This window comes from Onychostruthus taczanowskii, unplaced genomic scaffold, assembly GCF_017590055.1.
Source record: "Onychostruthus taczanowskii isolate IOZ18803 unplaced genomic scaffold, ASM1759005v1 scaffold52, whole genome shotgun sequence".
NCBI lineage: Eukaryota > Metazoa > Chordata > Aves > Passeriformes > Passeridae > Onychostruthus > Onychostruthus taczanowskii.
This window is the reverse complement of record NW_024502791.1, coordinates 85,618-104,816: the sequence shown is the minus strand read 5'-3', so window position 1 is coordinate 104,816 and position 19,199 is coordinate 85,618. Positions and strand designations below refer to the sequence as shown.

The following is a 19,199-nucleotide window of genomic DNA, read 5'->3' as shown; positions in this document are numbered from 1 at the left end:
CTCACACCGGCAAGTGTGCTGTGCGGTTCAAACTTTTATTCCAAGGCATTTCAGTGAGCAGACTTGCAGGCCCTCAGCCGGCCCGGTGCCGCAGCAGCATGCACACCGACCGCACGGAGAGCTCGCTGCCACAGCAGCTCGGCCTGCTCCTCGCAAAGAAATGTTAACAAGTCTGCCTCCAGTCCCGTCCCCCCTCTTCCCAACTCCTGGAAAAGGTACTGTGTGCGAGCAAATGCAGACTCACCAGCCCTTAGCAAATAACTGATTGAGATTTTATTAAAACATTTTTTTAAAATCACTGTTGCCCAGAACTCTCCTTACGCTCAATTCCCTCTTTTTTTTTCCAAATTTTCTTTTGTCCGAAGTCTTTCTTTACTCTCTGTTGTCCTTTCTTTTTACAATCTCTTCCTCTTTCTTATTTAAATGCTATTCTTATACCCCAAACACTTTAATATTGAAGCATTTACTCCCTTTAGTCTCAGGTGCCACAACTGACAGCATCATGCCAGCCATAATATTTGCACACAGAAGGCATGTGGAAAGAAAGGAAGTCCTTTTGTGCATAAAGCACTCTTGCCAAAGGAAAGCTCTAAGCCTCTATGCTCTGTAAGTGCAGAGCCTAACAAAAGAACCTGAGAAAATCTGAGATGGACAAAGTCTCTTACCCCTTCCAGCAGCAAAGAGGTAGATGCAGCACTGCTTTTCACACAGACTGAAAGTGGGCAAATCCTCATCAACTCCTTTTGTTGGCAGCCCTGTATGCAAAGCACTGGGGTGTTCTCATGGCTGCTACCAGCAGGAGAACAAATCATCAATAAAAATCAGATTAGTTGGATATACTGGTTAGGCTATACCTGGCTTGTAGAATTGGAGCCTGACACCTGCGATAACCAATTAATGTAGAGTGTACGCCTTACATTGAAAAACCCAGATTTTGATGCAGCTAAGTGAAACAGTACTGATTTTTAAAAAAGTATCCCCATAATCCCTAAACTAGGCAGGTTCATCTTTAAAAAGGAGGAATCTAAATTAAACATGGCAAAGGTACATTGTATCAAAAAGACATTTTTATGCTTCTCTATTCAGCTCTTTGCCCCGTAATGTAAGGACCATTTGTGCGTGAAAAATCCTGTTGATCCTCTTCATCCAAATCCAAATCGTCTGGGACATCATCTGACTCTGAAGACAGGTCTGTAATAGCGAAATCTGGAACCTGTGTAGGAATGAAATTTCAATCAATTCAAAAGTAAAACTTAACAAATTTGTGCAGTACTCCTTCACTGAAGACAAGACACAAAGGTGCTCAGCACCTCTAGAAATCAGACCAAACACCTGATTACAGAGTGAAATATGCTCAGACACAAAGGAAACAGGAACCATTAAGACAAATAAATACTACACAAAATGGAAATCAGTTGCTTAGAAGGTCAGATTTTATAGTAGAGATGGAAAAGAGCTGAATGTAGTGAAACTAGTCACTGGAAAATTAAGAAAGGAGGTTTTCAAACTAATTTTGCCTTTCTTCTTTTCACCGAAGCAATGGACTATACAAAGTAATCTGCCCTGAGGAGATTGATACAGGTTGCTGTGTTGCTCTGCCTGCCTACTGCATCAAACCTTTTCTGACAAAACAAATACCTGGAACTGCAATCTCACTTTGGCCTCTGTTTTAAGTACATGTATAGTATTCTGTACTGCTAATAAGCACAGGGTTTCAGGAATTGCCAGAAAGACATCAGTGGATACATGGATGTTAACAGACTTCTAAAAATGTTGGCTAAGACACTTAGGAGCTTAAGTCCCAACCCTTAAGTCCCCTTAGTAGGACTTAGATTACTTAGGCACTTCTGAAAAATGGGATAAAATTAAGCAATTTACTCCTAAGTTTTTTGCCCCAAGTGAAAAATACTCACATCTGTAATACGATTAATGGTTAGTTTTAATGTTGGTGATGTGACATACTTGGAGCCAGACACACTATCAGCAAATAACTACTGCTGCATTTTGACAAGACCTTGGTTCTGCAAGTTCAAAGCAACAATAGGTTGTAGGCATTTCTGTAACTTAAACTCAGCACGGACTAAAGAGGCATTTTGATGCATTCCCTAACTGCAAAACACCTTATAACTTACTTCAAGCAAGAAAAATCTGTGCTTTGCCTGCTACAATGATAGGTCAGAAGGGCAGACAATGTATCAAATAAAGGGACTACTACTTCAGCTACCAGGTTGTACACAATACAGAAGCACTACACAGTAATTTACTGGTCTTACAGAGTAGGTTGTCATTGGACACCAGGGATCTTTGAAATACTAATTATTTATTAAAACTGATCTTTAGAAGAACTTAAGCAGCATGTGACTAACCAGGCACTGCTGTGAATACCATGAAATGCATGTACTACTTTGGGAACTTAAGCTTGATCAAAATAAGATGAGCAATTTTTGTTTCCCAAAAGATCAAAAGGCACTAGGGAAACACAACTTTCTACCAGCAGGAATTATCTGGCATCTTTCTACTTATGGCAGTAGAAAGCCATTCTCATTACTGCACTTAGAGAAAGCAACAGGCTTCCCCATTATCAGCACTTGATCTTGTATTTCATACTGCAGTACAAATACAGGTGTCCTAAAAAGACGAAGTAGTCCATATGCAGTTTTTAAGAATGTGCCCAAATGTATAGTTTTATGTATTTACACTGATCAGGACACAGCCATATTCAGTAAGTGTGTCTGACCAGTAAGAATTTTCTCTATCATGCATTTAAGAGGTTTTATTACTTACATCCATTTTGTTCTTAGTGACAACAGAGTAACTGCTCAAGTTTAAGTTTCTGCTTTTTTCTTCTCCTTAATGCATGCAGTAGAAGAACCTGACTCCTTTAATGTAATAGTAAGATTTTGATAGCCATGAGAGAACTTCAAATTGAATTGTATCTCAGCATGAGTAAAACAGACTGGATGTCAGTATGACTCACCTCAGTTTTGACCATGCTAAATTGTATTAGAATATATCTGCACCAGTCTAACTAAAACAATGCCCGTGATGTTATGGGATTGCTTATGTAGAAGATCTTTGCTTCCAGCTGACTCACTGCTTTCTTTCAACTTCCTATCAATTACTGAATAAAAGAGTAAGACCAGATAAAACTTTTCTTCATGCAATTTCTCTGTATGATTCAGTAAATCATTTACAAAGATATAACACTTGCAAAATCCCTACATAGAACAGTGCAAAAAATACTATGGCATTTTGCTGTCTTCATACACAAATGCTGATGTCAATACTAACAACTTCAATCTGTTTTGGTTTTTTTTTGCTAAGTTTTTTAAACTGAGCCATTAGCATTTTGACACAGTGTTCTCATTTTGTGAGCTTTCAGAACAAGAACTTATTTTTAGTCATCAAGAGACTGTATGATCCAAAAGAAATAAAATTGCCACGAATCAGCACTAAACAAATATAACTTCATTTACGAACATTGTGCATAATACCTCCAGCAAGCTGCTGCAATGTTAAGACTCTGATCATGCAAATTACTAACCAAGCAGGCTTAAAAACAAGATCAGTTCAGTTTCATCTTTTTGAGGGTTTATAAAAGCCTTTTGGTGGTAGTTACTGCTTTTTTTTAAATAATGAGAAATAATTAATCAGTTGTTCCCAAATCCTTTCACCTATTTTACTAGCTATAAAATATTTCCCTAAGTTAAACTCTGGAAAAGACTATTGCAAAAATATTAATCTTGAAGAGTAGGAGACATTTCCAAACCTTTACACCTTTCTTTAGATTGAGGCAAACTAACTGCAACTCCAGGCCTCATACAAATCTTGTAATTTGGCTTTGACCAATGCTATAAATATGTCTGCAAAACTGGTATACCATAGGGAGCTATTTACAAATGCTTATATTGAAAGCTTTTCTAAAAAACAATTATCAGCAATGATAGAATAATAGTTCTCTGTTAAATGCACCTGGGAAGAGGAAATGTCAACTAGCATGAACAATTTTTGAGTGATCTCTGTAAGAGAAAAAGTAATTTTCTAAATAAACCCTAAATAACCTTATAAGTGATAATGATCTTTTTATCAGGTTAGTATTCTAACCTTTACCATCCCAAGTTTTGTGTGCCTAGAAGCCTTTGACATTCTTCCATTTGATCTAGTTTAACTGCCTTGTTGAATCTACTTCCTATAATTTTCAACACATCTGGTCTTACCTTTTTTAAAAGGTTCCAGAGAAACCTCAGTTTTCTAGACCAAGCTATATCCTCAAACATGATTTTGGACTGAGAGGAAGTAAGCTTCTGTGCAGTACAGCTGAGCTGTTTAATACATACAGTTAAACAGGTAAGATGGCAGTATCTCAGCTTTCCCTTCTTTATTTGTGAGGAAGCACCTCAGCTTCAGTCAAAAACAGTGGCAAAAAGACAAGACTTTGGAAGGCATAATTCTTGCCTCCAGTGGACATGTCAATAGTCTCTCTCTCTAGCTGCACAAGAGAAAAATCTTAAGTTCTGCCTGTAGAGCTGCAGTTAGACTGGAGTGTGGAATATGCTATGCTAAATTACATGCAATAAGATACCCATGCAAGTACAGTTGCAAATCAGTTTAAACATACAATGCTCTCCTTATTAGCAGAGACTAATAATCTTAACCACAGAACTTTATTATATTTAAAAAATCAGGAACATACCAATTTGCTACTACTCAGCCATCTCTTCCACTAGGGAAGAGTTCCTAATTCTGATGGGGGATTGTGTGTGTGTGGATAGAAACCTAAAAACATTGGGGGGGTGGGCAGCATCCCAGAAAACAAGCACCTATCACAACAACATGACACAGTAGCCCAACCATTAGGTAAGCATTTAACCAGGTCTTGCTCTGTTTGCAGCTACCAGTTGTAGGTCAGCTGCCATGAAGAGAAGCCACCCAACAGTGCCTGGTAATGAAGAAATTCTTTGGAGGTCTAGGCTGGTAACAAGTTTTCTTTGCTTTCCACTTCATCTGCTTGCTGAGATTTAGTAAAGCTGGACAGCCATGCAAGAATACAAACCAGTAACAAGACAGAACAGACACAATGGACTGCTCCTGCACTAATGCTAAATGATGTTGTTTATTTCTCAGTCCTTAAAATACATTGAAAAGTTTGAATATTTTATTTGATTGATCACATCAGGAGATGAAGTCCCAGAGCAACTAAACACGCATAGAAGAATGGGAATTCCCTTCTTTGAACAGCCCACTGCTCCCACCACTAATTAGTTCCATTCAGTTTCTGAACAATCTACAATAGTGGATACATGTTGAGGATTCCTCTCCGTGTGTGGAGACACGAGGCTTGACTCCATTTCAGAAGGCTGATTTATTATGTTAGATATTAAATTAAAATGCTACATTAAGACTATACTAAAAGAACAGAGAGATCAGAAGGCTCAACAAGAACGAACAGAACAGAATAGAATAACAAAAATCCTGTGACTGCTCACAGCCTTGGCACAGGTGGCTGTGATTGGTCATCAATGGAAAACAATCCCCATGGACCAATCATGGATGCACCTGTTGCATTCCACAGCAGCAGATAGTAATTGTTTACATTTCTCTCCTGAGGCTCCTCAGCTTCTCAGGAGAGGAAAAATCCCAACAAGGATTTTCCATAATATCATGACTACAGATACACTCTGAAAGTATTATTGCAAATGAAGATAAAGAGGATATTCTTGCTGGATCTATGCAACAGTAAAGTAAACATAACTTAACTCCTGAAAGCGCTGTCTCCAGAAGTCTTAACTCAGGCCCTAGCTGGAAAGGAGACTCATCATCTCAAGTTAATTTCATGTTAAACATTAAACACCACCCTTCTATAAAGTGAGTATTAAAAGCTGCTAAGCTACAGAATCTTTACCTGCAATCCTGTTTTGCTGTTTAATACTGTGCTTAAAACAGTCTTTCCTCACACTTCTAGGCCAACCCCGATCTAACAGCTAACCTTCTCACATTAAACAGCTGGACAACATGTAATCTGCTTTATGCCTACATCAAACCACGTGGAGGTATTTGTTCCATGAGCAATGTGTGACTATGTGATAAATTTTCTTTGAACTGCATTTTGCCTCAATATTTGGTGTCTTCTTTGAAAATGGTGGCTGGCATTGCTGCACTAGATGATTGTGACCCAAAGTTGTATAGGGCATGCATCAGGAAAAAAGATAAAACTTACCTGGACAGCCCTAACCCAAGAAAGCTTATTTCTTAGTAACTACTTCTTTTCCAGTGGAGGCATTCACAGGACTTACAGAGAACAATTTCACTGAAGTAGCTGAGCATTAACATATGCTCAAGTTCAAGAGGAAAATAAAGTTAAGTTAAAACTGGTGATGTAGCTGAGAAGTAAACACTGTTTATAGGGAGTCAGAAGACAAGGCTGGTAGATGGCCAAGTCAAGCACATACAACACCTACTGTGAAGGGACAAGAGGGTTCTTTTGTCCATATTCATCTCTTTTCAATATTAGAACGTCCAGCAGCTCACAGCTTAGGTCATCGTTAAAGGTGACAACAGCAAGGATCAGCAAAAGCAGCAGTAAAGCTAGGACTGATACACAGAAATTCAAAAGCAAGGAAATGCTGCAGCTGTATCTTACCTATCCATCAAACATTTTCAATGCACATCTACATCATTTGCACGTCAAACTTGCTTTCTGCTGGGCCCAGATTGAGAGCGTCACAGAAGAGCAAGTTAGATTGTTTCAAAACAAAGGAGACAGGCTTCGGCTACTAAAGCATTTATTACTAACATACAAAAATGAGTTACAAAACGATGGCTACAAAAACACACACACACAACAGCAGACACCTGGGTACAAACAGCATGAATCTTGTGTTTATACTGCATATTAAAAAATGTGTTGATAATTATTTGGTCAATCACTGGAACAGTGTTCATGAAGCATCTAGATGATGCTCTTAATCATATGGTTTAGTTTTTAGGTAGTCCTGCAAGGAGCAGGAGTCAAACTTGATGATGCTTATGGGTCCATTCCAGCTTGAGATATTCTATGATTCTGTGTTATACAATAATTAAATTTGTACAGTTAATGTTAACACTGCCACAGCATTTTACTCCAGCTGACTCATTCAGAAACCCCACTTTCAGCTTTGGCATTCTGCACTCACAGAACTTTTGTCAGGAATGATGTAACAACAGAATCTGAAATAGTCAGATGCATATTTATCAAATGTGTGATCTGCATAAACATAGCACTTCAGTGTACACAGCTAGACTGTAGAGCTGTTAAATGCATTTCACGGTATCTAAGGCTTGTATATCATTCTGGTATAGATTAAGCAACAAATCAAAGGTTTTCAGCTATGGTGGGTTTCATTTAGACTAATGGTATTAATACCACTGAAGCACGAGGTGCTTGACAGACTAATAGGGCACCCTGACAACTGTCAGCTGCCAATACTTAGGCACTTGAATCTCGTTTGAATTTTTAAGAGTGGCTTAACTACACAGGACAATACAGCCCATGTGTAAGTGTCCTTGCCTCTAGATTGCCTATTCCTGTATTTATGAATAATTCACCAAAAAATGGTGAAAACGGATTTTTTTTGACAGCTATACTTAGTAAGGCCACTCATTTGCTCAGTCAGCGAGTACATGCCTGCTATGCAGCTTGTTCAATAGTGTGTTCAGGCTGTTTGTCTTTCTGGCTGGAACTCTCCTTCCCTTCACCTTTGCTTTCAGCATGCTGAATGCCAGGCAGTTGTGGGTAAAAGGGACCTACCAGCCAGTTGAGCGGTGTGTTGTTAACAAGATAATCCATCACATCATCCAGAGACTCCTTCATTTTCTTCAGCTGTCCTTTGCTAGCTGCAATAAAGCTGTCTGATAATTCTTGGAAAGAGGATGCTGACCGAAAGCTCTGGTAGACATCACCTGCCATTGACCCAACACTGTAAACCTGATCCTGTACATTCTGTGGCAGACCCTGTAGGCTTGAGACCAGTGTGAGGCAGGTGGTCTGAAGCTGCTGAGTGAGGGTCCGTGCAATAGCTAGAGTTCTTGACTCAATGTGCTAGGAAGAAGAAACACAACAGCACATTAGTGTCTTTTTATGACTGAAGCAGCTTTATGTTGTTCAAGATACATAAAGAAGCAAAATAAATGGGAAGCAGGTGAAACAAAGGCACAGCAGATGATAAACCAGGTTGTAAGTCTGAAGCATCAAAGACTTAGAAGTACTTGATACTTCTTCAACACTCAAGTACTTTGTGAAAACAAACTGATAGCTTCTACACAGCAACAGTTAAGCAGATTCTTGTTTCAGCTCTGGATAACAAGTCACAGCAGGTAAGTACTTTCTAACCAATAAACTATTCCTGAAAGCTGTGTGTAGGACTCAATGAGTCGGTGCCTAGACTGCTGACAAATCATTATTTCTGGTTTGGACACATCACATAAATGGTTTCTAGCTAATCTACATACAGATATCCCAACATGAGCATTCTCAAGAGAGGAGAACGAACCCGAGTGTTTGCAGCAAGTAGACTCATTTAAAGAGTTCAGGTCCCCTAGTTCTCAGAAGTCAGCTGTCCTTAGCTTCAGCATGCAGCCTCTCTGTTGCACACTTTAGGGACTGTTAGTTTGCATTACTTTGATGGGATAAAATACATTTATTTCTGGTATACATTTACATCTATTTACCTCAGCACTATGCAGATCATCACCATCATTTTGGCCTGTATTTTTCTTCCATTCTACCCAGGACTGATAAAACTTTTCCTGAGCACCAAGAAGTCTCTTATTGGCACTATTCACGTTCTTTCTGGCATACTCGATCTGAAACACAGCCAAATAAGGAAGTAGAGCCAAGAGTCCAAACAGTTCCTTTAGGGCTTCTCCACCTTGACTGTTTTGTAACCTCCTTTTAAAATATGTCAGAAATTCAGTATAAACAACTTTGGGGAGTATAAGAGTGTGTTTAGTCTCAAAGAATTGAAAACTGAAAGCAGTTAAAGATGTTGTGTAGTGTTCCCCTCTGCCTCAACTATTTCCCCATCCCCCGCTGGCATCCTACTGGAGGAACTGAAAGTGTATAGAAGGCCATGACTCTGCGCAGTTTGTCATGTACATAAAGGTATTTGCTGGAATACTTCAGTAAGACTACTGAAGTACCAGAAACACTCAAGAGACAGAAGCAGCAAGAGAGCAAGTCCCAAAAGAATTTAAAACTGTACTAATAAAAAGGATTTAAAGGATTGTTGCGTTTCTAAATTGCATGACACTTTCTTCACTGAATTAAGTATGTGCCAAAACCAGCACTACAAATCAGGGTAAATTTAAACATGTCACTTCTGTTTCTGCAGTGCTTGCAGCTACAAGCAATTCTCATTAGTTCACAGCTTAGCCTGATTTAGAACTCTCCTGAATGGTGACAAAAATTACTTCATGGCAAATTCTTTGTATTTAATGTAATAATGTATTCGTGGATTTAGTCAGAGAGCAATCCCAGTTTTCCTGCAACACTTTCGGCTGTTTTCTTCACTCTAAACCAAGGCCAACGTATGTTTTTTATGTATCAAGTGGAAGTCTAGACTTACCAGACTAACAGTGTAGTGGAGCTGAGAGATGGTCTCCTGGCTTTTCTGTTTAGCATCTCTAACTTTGTTTAAGGCTTGTTGGTAGGCACGTGTGCGGACCTTTGAAGACAGGGATCCTAGTCTAACATAGTAGCTTGGCTTTTGGACTCCAACTTCAAAGCCTTCAACATTTGCAGCTTCTTTCTCTAGGTACATAGAAAGGAAACAAATTGATTACTGGAGGAAAAATTAAGATGACTGAGACAATTTTATCTGCCTAGTAACAGCTGAATACAGGGCTTATTGAGTAGTTTTTTAGCACCATGATTAGGCTGATAGAAATACAGAGAAACCTTACAGAGAAGTCCTTACTTTCATTCTGCTTCCTTGTGAAGATGCTTCTATTACAATCAGCAAAGCAAAAGACAGTTTGAGAAGCATGTGCCCCCTTCCCCACTATGAGTAAGCAATAGGTGGATGATTGTTTGCTTCTCTCCAGTATAAGCATTCCAACAAAATCAAACCTTCAAGTGATCTTACCTAGTTCTGCTTCTGTAAGTGGAAGATACTGGTCTACAAGGGTCTCTGATTTTGTGAGAGCACTGTCCACACCACTGCTCACCATTTGCACCACACGACTTCCCAGGACAGTGTTAATGCTGCCATTGACAACTGACTTGGTCATTTCTACGCTGTCTTGCACTGCTTCTTTAGTCTTGCCCACAACTCCAGTGATCGTGTGAGCAACAGTTTCCTTGGCACCAGTCACAGTGGTTGTTACAGCTTCTCTGGCTCCAACAACTACATCCTTGGCATTGGCAACAACCTGCCGTAGGACATACATGGATTTACTGAAAGTATTAACTAGTGAGAGCTACATAATCCAGGAAATAATGAATATATGCTAAAGCTTGTACAAGTATTGGTTATCTAGGAGAAAATTTGCCCTAAAAAATAAGTATAGGAGAAAAAAAGAACATGACTGCCACACAGCTTTTGAAGTTTTCAAAAAACTTCAGCGAATGTAATCCAGGCACTTCGTGCAAGAAAGAGACGAAGACTCAAGTTTTAAAAGACACCCACCAGTGAACTGCACTGGTAGAGAAATGTTGTCAAGTAGTGGAAAATTTAAAATATTAAAAAAAAGAAGTTTAATGGTCTCCCAAAGGCAACAAACAGTTCTACAGATAAATCTTTGACTTTCTTATTGCTTCCAAGCTGTGCTTCAGGCACAGCCTTTTGAAATGTGTCTCCCTTGGGTTTTAGTGATAATAGAAAAGAAGGGTTTATGGTTCTTCTGCTTAGCATACATAAATGGAAAGAACTTACCTTGTCGGTGGGTTGATTCAGTATAGGCAGTCTCTCTTCAATTTTGTCTAGACCTATACAGGCATAGTTGTTGGCAACTACAACTATAAAAGAAATTACAAAAGTTGGTTTTAATTATTTTTCACCTAGTAAAAATCAAACTGAAAATTCCTCTTAAAAAGAACTCATGCAACACCCTTGAAGTAGTTTCCTCCTCTTCTCAGTGAGATCTGAGTCAGCAAAGCAAAAAAAAAAGGCAGATTTACAGTGCCAGAAAAAAAATCCTCACTTGCAGGCAAAGAAAATTCATTTGATAATTTACAAGCAACTGGCAGAATCAGAAACACCTGTTCCTCTGCCATTCTATGAAACCAGGCTTCTGGTTACAACACCCTTGTGACACAGCTTCCAAATTTAACCAGTTCTCAGTGTAAGAAAGCACAAGAGTAGCATCTGAAACCAGGTGAAATGTGAGGAAGGTGTTGAGCAAGAAATTGCGTAATCATCTCACGTATGAAAGTCATCCATCAATTTAGTATTATGAAAGCTGGTATCTGCTTTCATGCTGGATTATTACCCTTTTTTTTAAGTCTTATCAATGTGTAATCAGTTACACAACAAGTAGGCAACAGGTTCAGTCAGCTACTTGAAATGGCATTCAAGACCAGCATGACCATGTTAAACCATAAGTGCATCTGGATACAAAAAAATAATCAGTTGAACTAAAGTTATCAACAGCTTATCTTTGCCTTACTTTGTGGTTCCAGTTTCTGAATGATAGGCATAGCACTTGTCATGGCTACTGAAGTAATCGTCTTCACTCCTTTCTCTGCTATCTCACATACTGACTTCAGATAAGGATAGTTATCCTTTGTGGTGATGTAAGCTGTGGACACCATATCATAGGTGGAGCTCACCAAAGGAAGGTTGGCAACCCTCGATACAATGTTCTGTTTTAAAAGAGAAAGGTATTAGTTAATTCCTATTTTCTGACCTAGACAAGGAGATTATGGGACTAACTTGGACATACCTGCTGTGGATCAATTGCTGCCAATGCCATTTTTTCAGGTCTTGAACCTTACACAGCCTGTGAACGAAGCATATATGAGTTATGGCATTGTCTCTGCCTCATCTAAGCACCAAACTTTGAAACCAACAACCTTCCTGTGATTCATCCCATTTACTGGGATCAGGATTTATGCATACAGGAATTAGATTCTATTGTAACAATTTACAAATCCAAAACTTGGTTTAGGTAATGCAAGTATAGCATATGCACGAGACAGGCTTTAAGGTACAGCAGTTCATTGATGAATAACCAGGTGGTTGGGTCATTTTTTTCTAGAAGAATTAAGACAGACTTATCTCTTGAGCCATGACAAACAAAAGCCAGGCTGCAAGTTACTGAAAATCTAGTTTAGAAGTCCAAGTCAGACAAACAACCCCCCACCAATAGCTTTAATTAGATTAGATCTTCTAGGGAGCCCACCTAAGGCTCATTCTGTTCTGCTTGCTAAGGAGTTAGCATTCCTGTGACACGGAGAGCATTGGATTTCCCTACTGCAGAAAATAAATCTCCTTTATGCTAATTTAGACTATACTATTACACATTCCTCACTGAAAAAACCTCCAAATATTGGTCATTCAACAAATCTACAGTACTCAACATGCATTCCGACATGTATTCCCATGGAGAAAATACTAAGAGCTGTCCCCAAAAGAACCCTATAGAAGGGGCAGGGTATTGCAGTACTACATAAGGAGAACACACTGAAGCACACTGTCATCCTATGTACACGTGCAGGCTGAACTAAATCTGCAAAAAGCACCTTTTCCATTAATGATTTCACATAATGCTGAAGTTCCAGAAGAATCTGCACGAATAAAGGTAACAAAAAGGTAAACTAGGAGTCTGTCCTCAAAAGGATTGTGGTTTACAAGGTTTGCCAGGTTTGGTTTGCTAGGTTTGTCAAAGAGCCAACAGCAGTTTTCTGTCTCATATGTATAACAGCAGAAAAGGAACATGTTAATATTCCATCTGAGGTAAAATGAAACATTTCCCCATTACATAACAGGCAATGAGGACAAAGGCATCCTGTTAACATCTTGCAGACATATTTGCACATATTAACAAACATGTGCCATAAAGTAATGCTGGTAATGAGATTAACCACTGTATGTGGAACACACCAGGAAAACAAGTAACAGACAATGGTTACGGCGGTATCAAAGAAGTTCTCATTTAATTTAACAAGTATTTAAATACCTGTAGGAACGTGCTGTGTTTTTTACACAGCATTACAAATCAGATGACTAGAAGTACCACTGTATTTCACCATGAACTGTAAAACATGCTAAAGAACAGGAGAAGATGCTAATGCCACAGAATCTGGCCTTAGAAGGAAGAAGGGCTGTTATTACAGGGATTATTCAATATTCGTAGTGTGTCTCATAAAATCAATCCACACATGCATTTGAATTTTAGTCAATGAACCAGTCCAGTTAGCCGGTAAAGCTATTCCTGCTCCTAAAGACAAGAAAGATAACTAGAATCTTGCACGCTTTCAGAGACCCCCTGAATAAGTTCAGCCCTAGAAAAAGTCGGATCCATCCTCTGGAGCAGGTGAGTGAGACGCCTGGAACCCAAGGCCAAGCATATTTCAGAGACAGTAAGAGTTTCTGGAGAGAAAAGCACACACGCTACATCACAAACTTCATTCCTACTCTCCCCCTCCCTACGGAAAGAAGTGCACGAAAGCAGCGCGATGAGCCACGCACAGCAGCCGCGGCGCCTGCTCTGGCTCTCCGCGGTACCCAAAGCAGGAAAGCGCTCCACTTTCCCAAGTGCCCCCACGGGCCGCTTCCGGGATGGGGCATTCCAACGCCGCTCTCGGGAGCGGACGAGGCTCTCGGGACATTCTGGTCCCGGGAGAACCTCGGCCAACGCACCGAAGCACGCCGGGCCGTGGGGCAGCTCAACGCCGCACACGGGGCCGCGCCCCTGCCCGCCCCGCTCCGCTCCACCATATTGCGGAGTCAGTCCGGCGGGCGGGCCGGCACCCGGTGCTGCCGCCGAGAGTCGCGCCGGAGCACCGGGCCGGCCGTACTCACCCGCGAGGAGGAGCCGGAGCCGCCGCCGACGGGAGCACGGGCAGGGTCGCGGGCACAGGCGCCGCCGCCGCTGAGTGGGGAGCGCCGGCCTGCCCCGCTATTTATAGGGCGTCACCGCCGCCGCGCATCAGCGCCGGCGCGGGGCGGGCCCAGACACGTAGGGAGCGCAGCGGCGGTCAGCGGGAGGGCACTGCCCTGGCCTGCCCGGGAGCGCCCTGCTGAGGGCAGCTCCGGTGCCGCTGGTCCTGCACAAGGCCGGTTCCCTGAAGCGCGGAATGTGCTGAGTTGGAAGGGACTCACAGGGATTGAAGAAACGTGTTTCCACTGGTGCACCACAACAAGGGATCATCGAGTCCAGCTGCTGGCCCTGCACAGGGCAGCCCCAAGGGTCGCAGCGTGTGCCTGAGAGCACTGTCCGAACGTTTCTTGAACTCTGGCACGCTGCTGCGGTGACGACTGCCCTGGGGAGCAGGGAGCTTCCCTATTCCCGTGTCCAGCCACTCTAGGGGTGAACAACCTACTTCTAATATTAAACTTTAATCTCCCCTGACAGCCGAGCAGAATAAGTGGAACAAACCAGAATTTTTCACTTGAACAGATTTATTACACCTCTGCTAGCATGCATACCAAACACTTAAATGCACTCTCCTCTTTTCATTACATGGTTGTCATCTGAGAAGTCTCTTTGTTTCTTTTCCCGGTCATGTGGCTTCTCAATTGTAAACAACTCATTGTGCCCGTGGCTACCACAAAATTAATTAACACCCTTTGTCATGAGTGTCTCTACTGGGAATTCTAGACCTTTCCAGGGATTTATTTACTAATAAGTAGCACCATTATTTGTAGTACAGAAACACCCAAGACTCTCACAGCCCAGTGACACACTGCCAGAATGCAGTAACTAGAGATGGTACCAACCCCCGACAGTCCTTGGCAAGCTAAGAGTGTAGATTGTGGTCATGTTTTCTTCACAGCTATGTGCCCTTCAGTATTTTATAAACTTGGAGGGGCTTATGTGTATGGTTGTGTTCGAGGGTCCCAGGACAAGGGAAGAGATGAGAATCTTGACTCCATGTTTCAGAAGGCTGATTTATTATATTGTGGTATTATATTAAACTGTTACACTAAAACTATACTAAAAAGAATAGAGAAAAGGGATCCATCAGAAGGCTGGAAAGGAAAAGAAGGGAATGAATAACAAAATCTTGTAACTGCTCACAGCCTTGACACAGGTGGTTGTCATTGGTCATCAAGTAAAAACAATTTCACATGCTGTGCAAACAGCTCTCCAAATCACATTCCAAAGCAGCAAAACATGAAGAAGCTGAAGCTTCCCTGCTTCTTAGGAGAAAAGATCCTGGCAAAAGGATTTTTCATAAGCATGTCTGTGACATATCTGAAGTTTTGAAAATCTACAAACATGCCTCTTGAGAGCATTGGCTTTGTTACAGGGGCAGGCAGATAGAGAGAAGGCAGGGGAAGGAAAGGGGAGAGGATGGCATTACATCTTGGATTGACCAAATTCCTCAAATATCATGAAAGAGAGAGAGCAGTGGTGTGGTCCATGTCAAGACTGATGAAGAGGAAGGCAGAAGAGTATCAAGAAAAGCAGTAGTAACAGATAACACAAAAGCATGACACACCAGCCTTTCCTAAAAGAGGAAGGCAATAATAGTATACCCTACCCTTCTCTTCCATGAGGCAAGGGCAGATGTTTAAAGTCATGTAATGCATCTAAGTTTCATTCTTTCAAGAAGTAACTCACAGTAATACATCAGCATATTCATCCATCCAAGTCCATTTAACTAACATTTTAGAAAACAATTCCTACTGATCCTTAACTGCAGAAAAAAATGTAAAGATATGAGTTAATTGATCAGAAAATAAACCTATCTATCCTTTGATGCATCTCTTTTAAACTCATTTTAATGCCCTTCCTGATACAGAACACCTCAGGTTTCAGTCTTCTATCTCTGTAACACAGCTCTGACAGAGATAGCAGCAATAGATAACTGGGTCCTTCAGCTTTTCTTACCATCTTAGTACAGCCAAGTGGAGGAGCTGCTGGAACATCAACCCTGGCGTCTAGCAGTGCTGGACGAGCATCCCTCCTGTGGCATCACTGGGGCAGGGGCTGGCAGCCCTGGGAAGCTGAAATGGCAGGATGTGGAATGCTCTAGGGAGAGCTGGGCAGGGGCAGTAAGCCCTGTCCATGCCATCGAGGCCCTCACCAACAGTTCCAGCAGGGGACAGGTACTTCCACTTGTCTGGAGACCACGTTATCAGCCGTTCCCTAACAAGGTGACAGAAAGGCCAAACGGGAGAGCAGTGCTAAGTCTGAAGGGACCTGAGTAGTCTGCTAGTATTCCTTTAGGAACAGATGTAGTTTAGTAGGTGATGTAGGGCTGACTGACGGCTAGAGTGTAGTGTATTAACCGGATCTGATTACTGATCCCTGTCTATTGACAGGGATCTTCACCTGACCTCAAAGCTGGTAGATGGAGGGAAGTCTTGGGAACTCAAAAAATGGAGGACTGAGAGCCCCCACAGATTGAAGTCACTTTTATTTGAAAGTAGTCATGCTTGCCCATCAAGATAGCTAGCCATAGCCTTTTCTCAGTCTTTAGGATGACCAAAGTGTTCAAATAGTGAAGTGGTGTCATACTCCTGATCATCTAATGAGAAACTATCCAAAAACTACCTGTCTGACCTGCAAACAGAGAGCAGAGAAGGGTGGCCTTTTGGAGCTGTCAACAAATTATGTCCACTCACAGCCTTAGGAAGCTGGCAGGCTTTGAAGGACTGCCTTCAGACACAGTTTTTGAGGCTCTCAGTAGGGAGCTAGACCCACAAGAAAACTGACATGCCTTCTTTGCCTCAAGTTCTTGCCAGTAGCAAGGTGTTTACAGCTGCGAAGGATGGATGGTTCTGGGTCCATAACATAAATAACCAATTCAATTCATTACACCCGTTCATTTGATCTCAATGATGTCTCATATTCAAAGAACATTTTTCTTTTACTTGTTTAGAGACGTCATGTGAGATGCAAGTGATTCTACTGAACTGGGAATCAACTTACTTGTGTTGGACACCCTGAAACTGCTAATTGTGAAATAACACAATTGTCAAAGTCTCTTTTCTCTCAGCTTTCTCACTGTTCCCCTTTCTTTCCAGTCTCACAGTAATTCCTTTCTAGTCTTTGTAATCCTGTCTTGCACCATTCTGTTTTGGAACTTGCAACTAACTTCTTATTCACCTAAACTGTTTATTTGCCTTACTTCTTGGGTTTGGGATTAAGCCTTTTGTATGCTCCTGTATGAAAAGCCTTCCCCTTGTCTTGATTAATCATGTAAATAGTTTTCCTGCTGTGACTCACTTAGTTTTCCTGTCTCCAGAAGAGGATATCAGATTTGTGAGGCCTGATCCTCCTTTTTTAAGTTCACACTAATTGTACTTAGAAAGAATAGCATCCTTATTGTGCTCTGCCCAGAAGTAAAGCACTCCACCTTTTGTTTCTGAGTAACACAACCTGCAGGTTTTCTTTATAACATAAATGTTATAACATTTATGTTATAAAGAAATGTACATAAATGTACTTTAACATTTTTTTTCTGGAACATACTTATCTTTCAGTGTGTCTTATGTTTTGTTAGCTGTCCAAAGATCATTACCTCTTTCCTCTTCAGCTGTAACAGAATTAACCTGACATCTGATTCAAAAGAGACTAACTGGGTCAAACTTCGTTCTCCTCTGAATAGTTAAAGAAAGGCAAAAGCGAGCAACAGTATCATCAATTACAGGCAGACAGGCACGATAAACCCACCCCCACAACAGATGTTATGTGTTTCATTAAGACAGAAGAAGGAATGGAACTAACTCATGCTGGCTTGATAAGGACAGGGAGTCAATTATGCATATTTACATATTGCACAGGATTTTTTTTTATTTGACTACAGTTCATCTATAACCCTGCCAGAATTCATCAGAAGGCTAGGCAGCAACCTGTTATGATGTCATGCTGCACTTCAGAAAGATAACAGCAAGCCTTCGTGTCTCATGTGACATGTAATTCCTATCAGCCCATGTGTACCCCTTTAGTTTCCACTCTTTACATAATAAAACACACTAGATGAGGCCATAACAGGACTTACCAATAAAGCTGTCTATTTTAAAAGACAAATTACTTCATAATAACTTGCCATCAGAAAGAAAATGTCCTTGTTTGGCCTTTATCTAGGTACCATCAGTTAAACAATACACCAAGCATTGTATTTATGCTAAAATCCTGTAACTGTTTCATTGTATTTCATTAACATCCAGGAGATGTAGGTATGGATAAGGATTTTGTTGGTAGATACAAAATGCACAGGACAAAAATGTCCAGGCCTGTTCTAGAACTAAGTAACAGTTCTAGGACTATTACTATAACTAATAACTTAATTAAAATGCAACTATTAAAATATAGCTATTAAAACTATAATGGCTCTACTATAAGACCTTTCCACCACAAAACCTGAGATACTTCATGTTACTCTCCACCTAAATAAACCACATTCTTTTTTAATGTTTTATCAACAAGCCACTTATTAACACCTAATAATTTCTTTGTATCTGAGAGTTTCCTTTATTAAGTTCCAAAAAAATCTACTTCCTTACTAGATGTATATTTATTCTTGTATACTATATAAGAATCTAAGGTGAATGCACTACAAAACATCCAAGCTTTCTCTACTTACATTTCTTTGACCTGATACAAAAAGAGGAAAGAGGGCCTGACTGTTGCTGGAAATCATTTTGGTGTTACTGACTTCCTGGGTTCTATTCTGATTTAGCTGCAAAAGATCCCGTGGCAAAAGCCTTTGGAAACAGAATCAAGTCTCAGGTTTGGCAGTGTGGAAGACATTATTCTTTTGCAATCCAAAGAGGCTTCCACAGAAGCCTTGCTGTTACTCTGCCAATGTTTGTGGAGGATACTCCTGATACTCTAAGTTTTCCACAAGCTCCTCACCTTAGTGGTTTCTCTTCCTTGAACAAGACTAAATGTCTTTCTCTTAGAAGCATTTTAGCATTCCTGGGTAGCTCTGGAAATGGTCCTTTTGACAAGATACTTACTTTGAATATGTGCTATTGATAAGCAACTCATACATGGAAATGTACACATGCCCTGGTTAAGGCCCACTTGGCTGTTTTGCCACAATC

At 40.7% G+C, this 19,199-nt stretch overlaps 1 protein-coding gene across 1 annotated transcript; it reads right to left on the bottom strand.

Moving 5' to 3' along the window:
• Positions 1–250: 250 nt before the first annotated feature.
• Positions 251–14,121, bottom strand: PLIN2 (perilipin 2). The gene is made up of 9 exons (XM_041416494.1): positions 14,001–14,121; positions 11,920–11,976; positions 11,644–11,839; positions 10,911–10,993; positions 10,122–10,407; positions 9,603–9,787; positions 8,707–8,841; positions 7,787–8,077; positions 251–1,213 (listed from the first exon to the last, which is right to left on the bottom strand). The coding sequence occupies exons 2-9, from the start codon at positions 11,947–11,949 to the stop codon at positions 1,079–1,081; spliced, it is 1,341 nt and encodes a 446-aa protein (XP_041272428.1). The 5' UTR covers positions 11,950–11,976; positions 14,001–14,121; the 3' UTR covers positions 251–1,078.
• Positions 14,122–19,199: the final 5,078 nt, after the last annotated feature.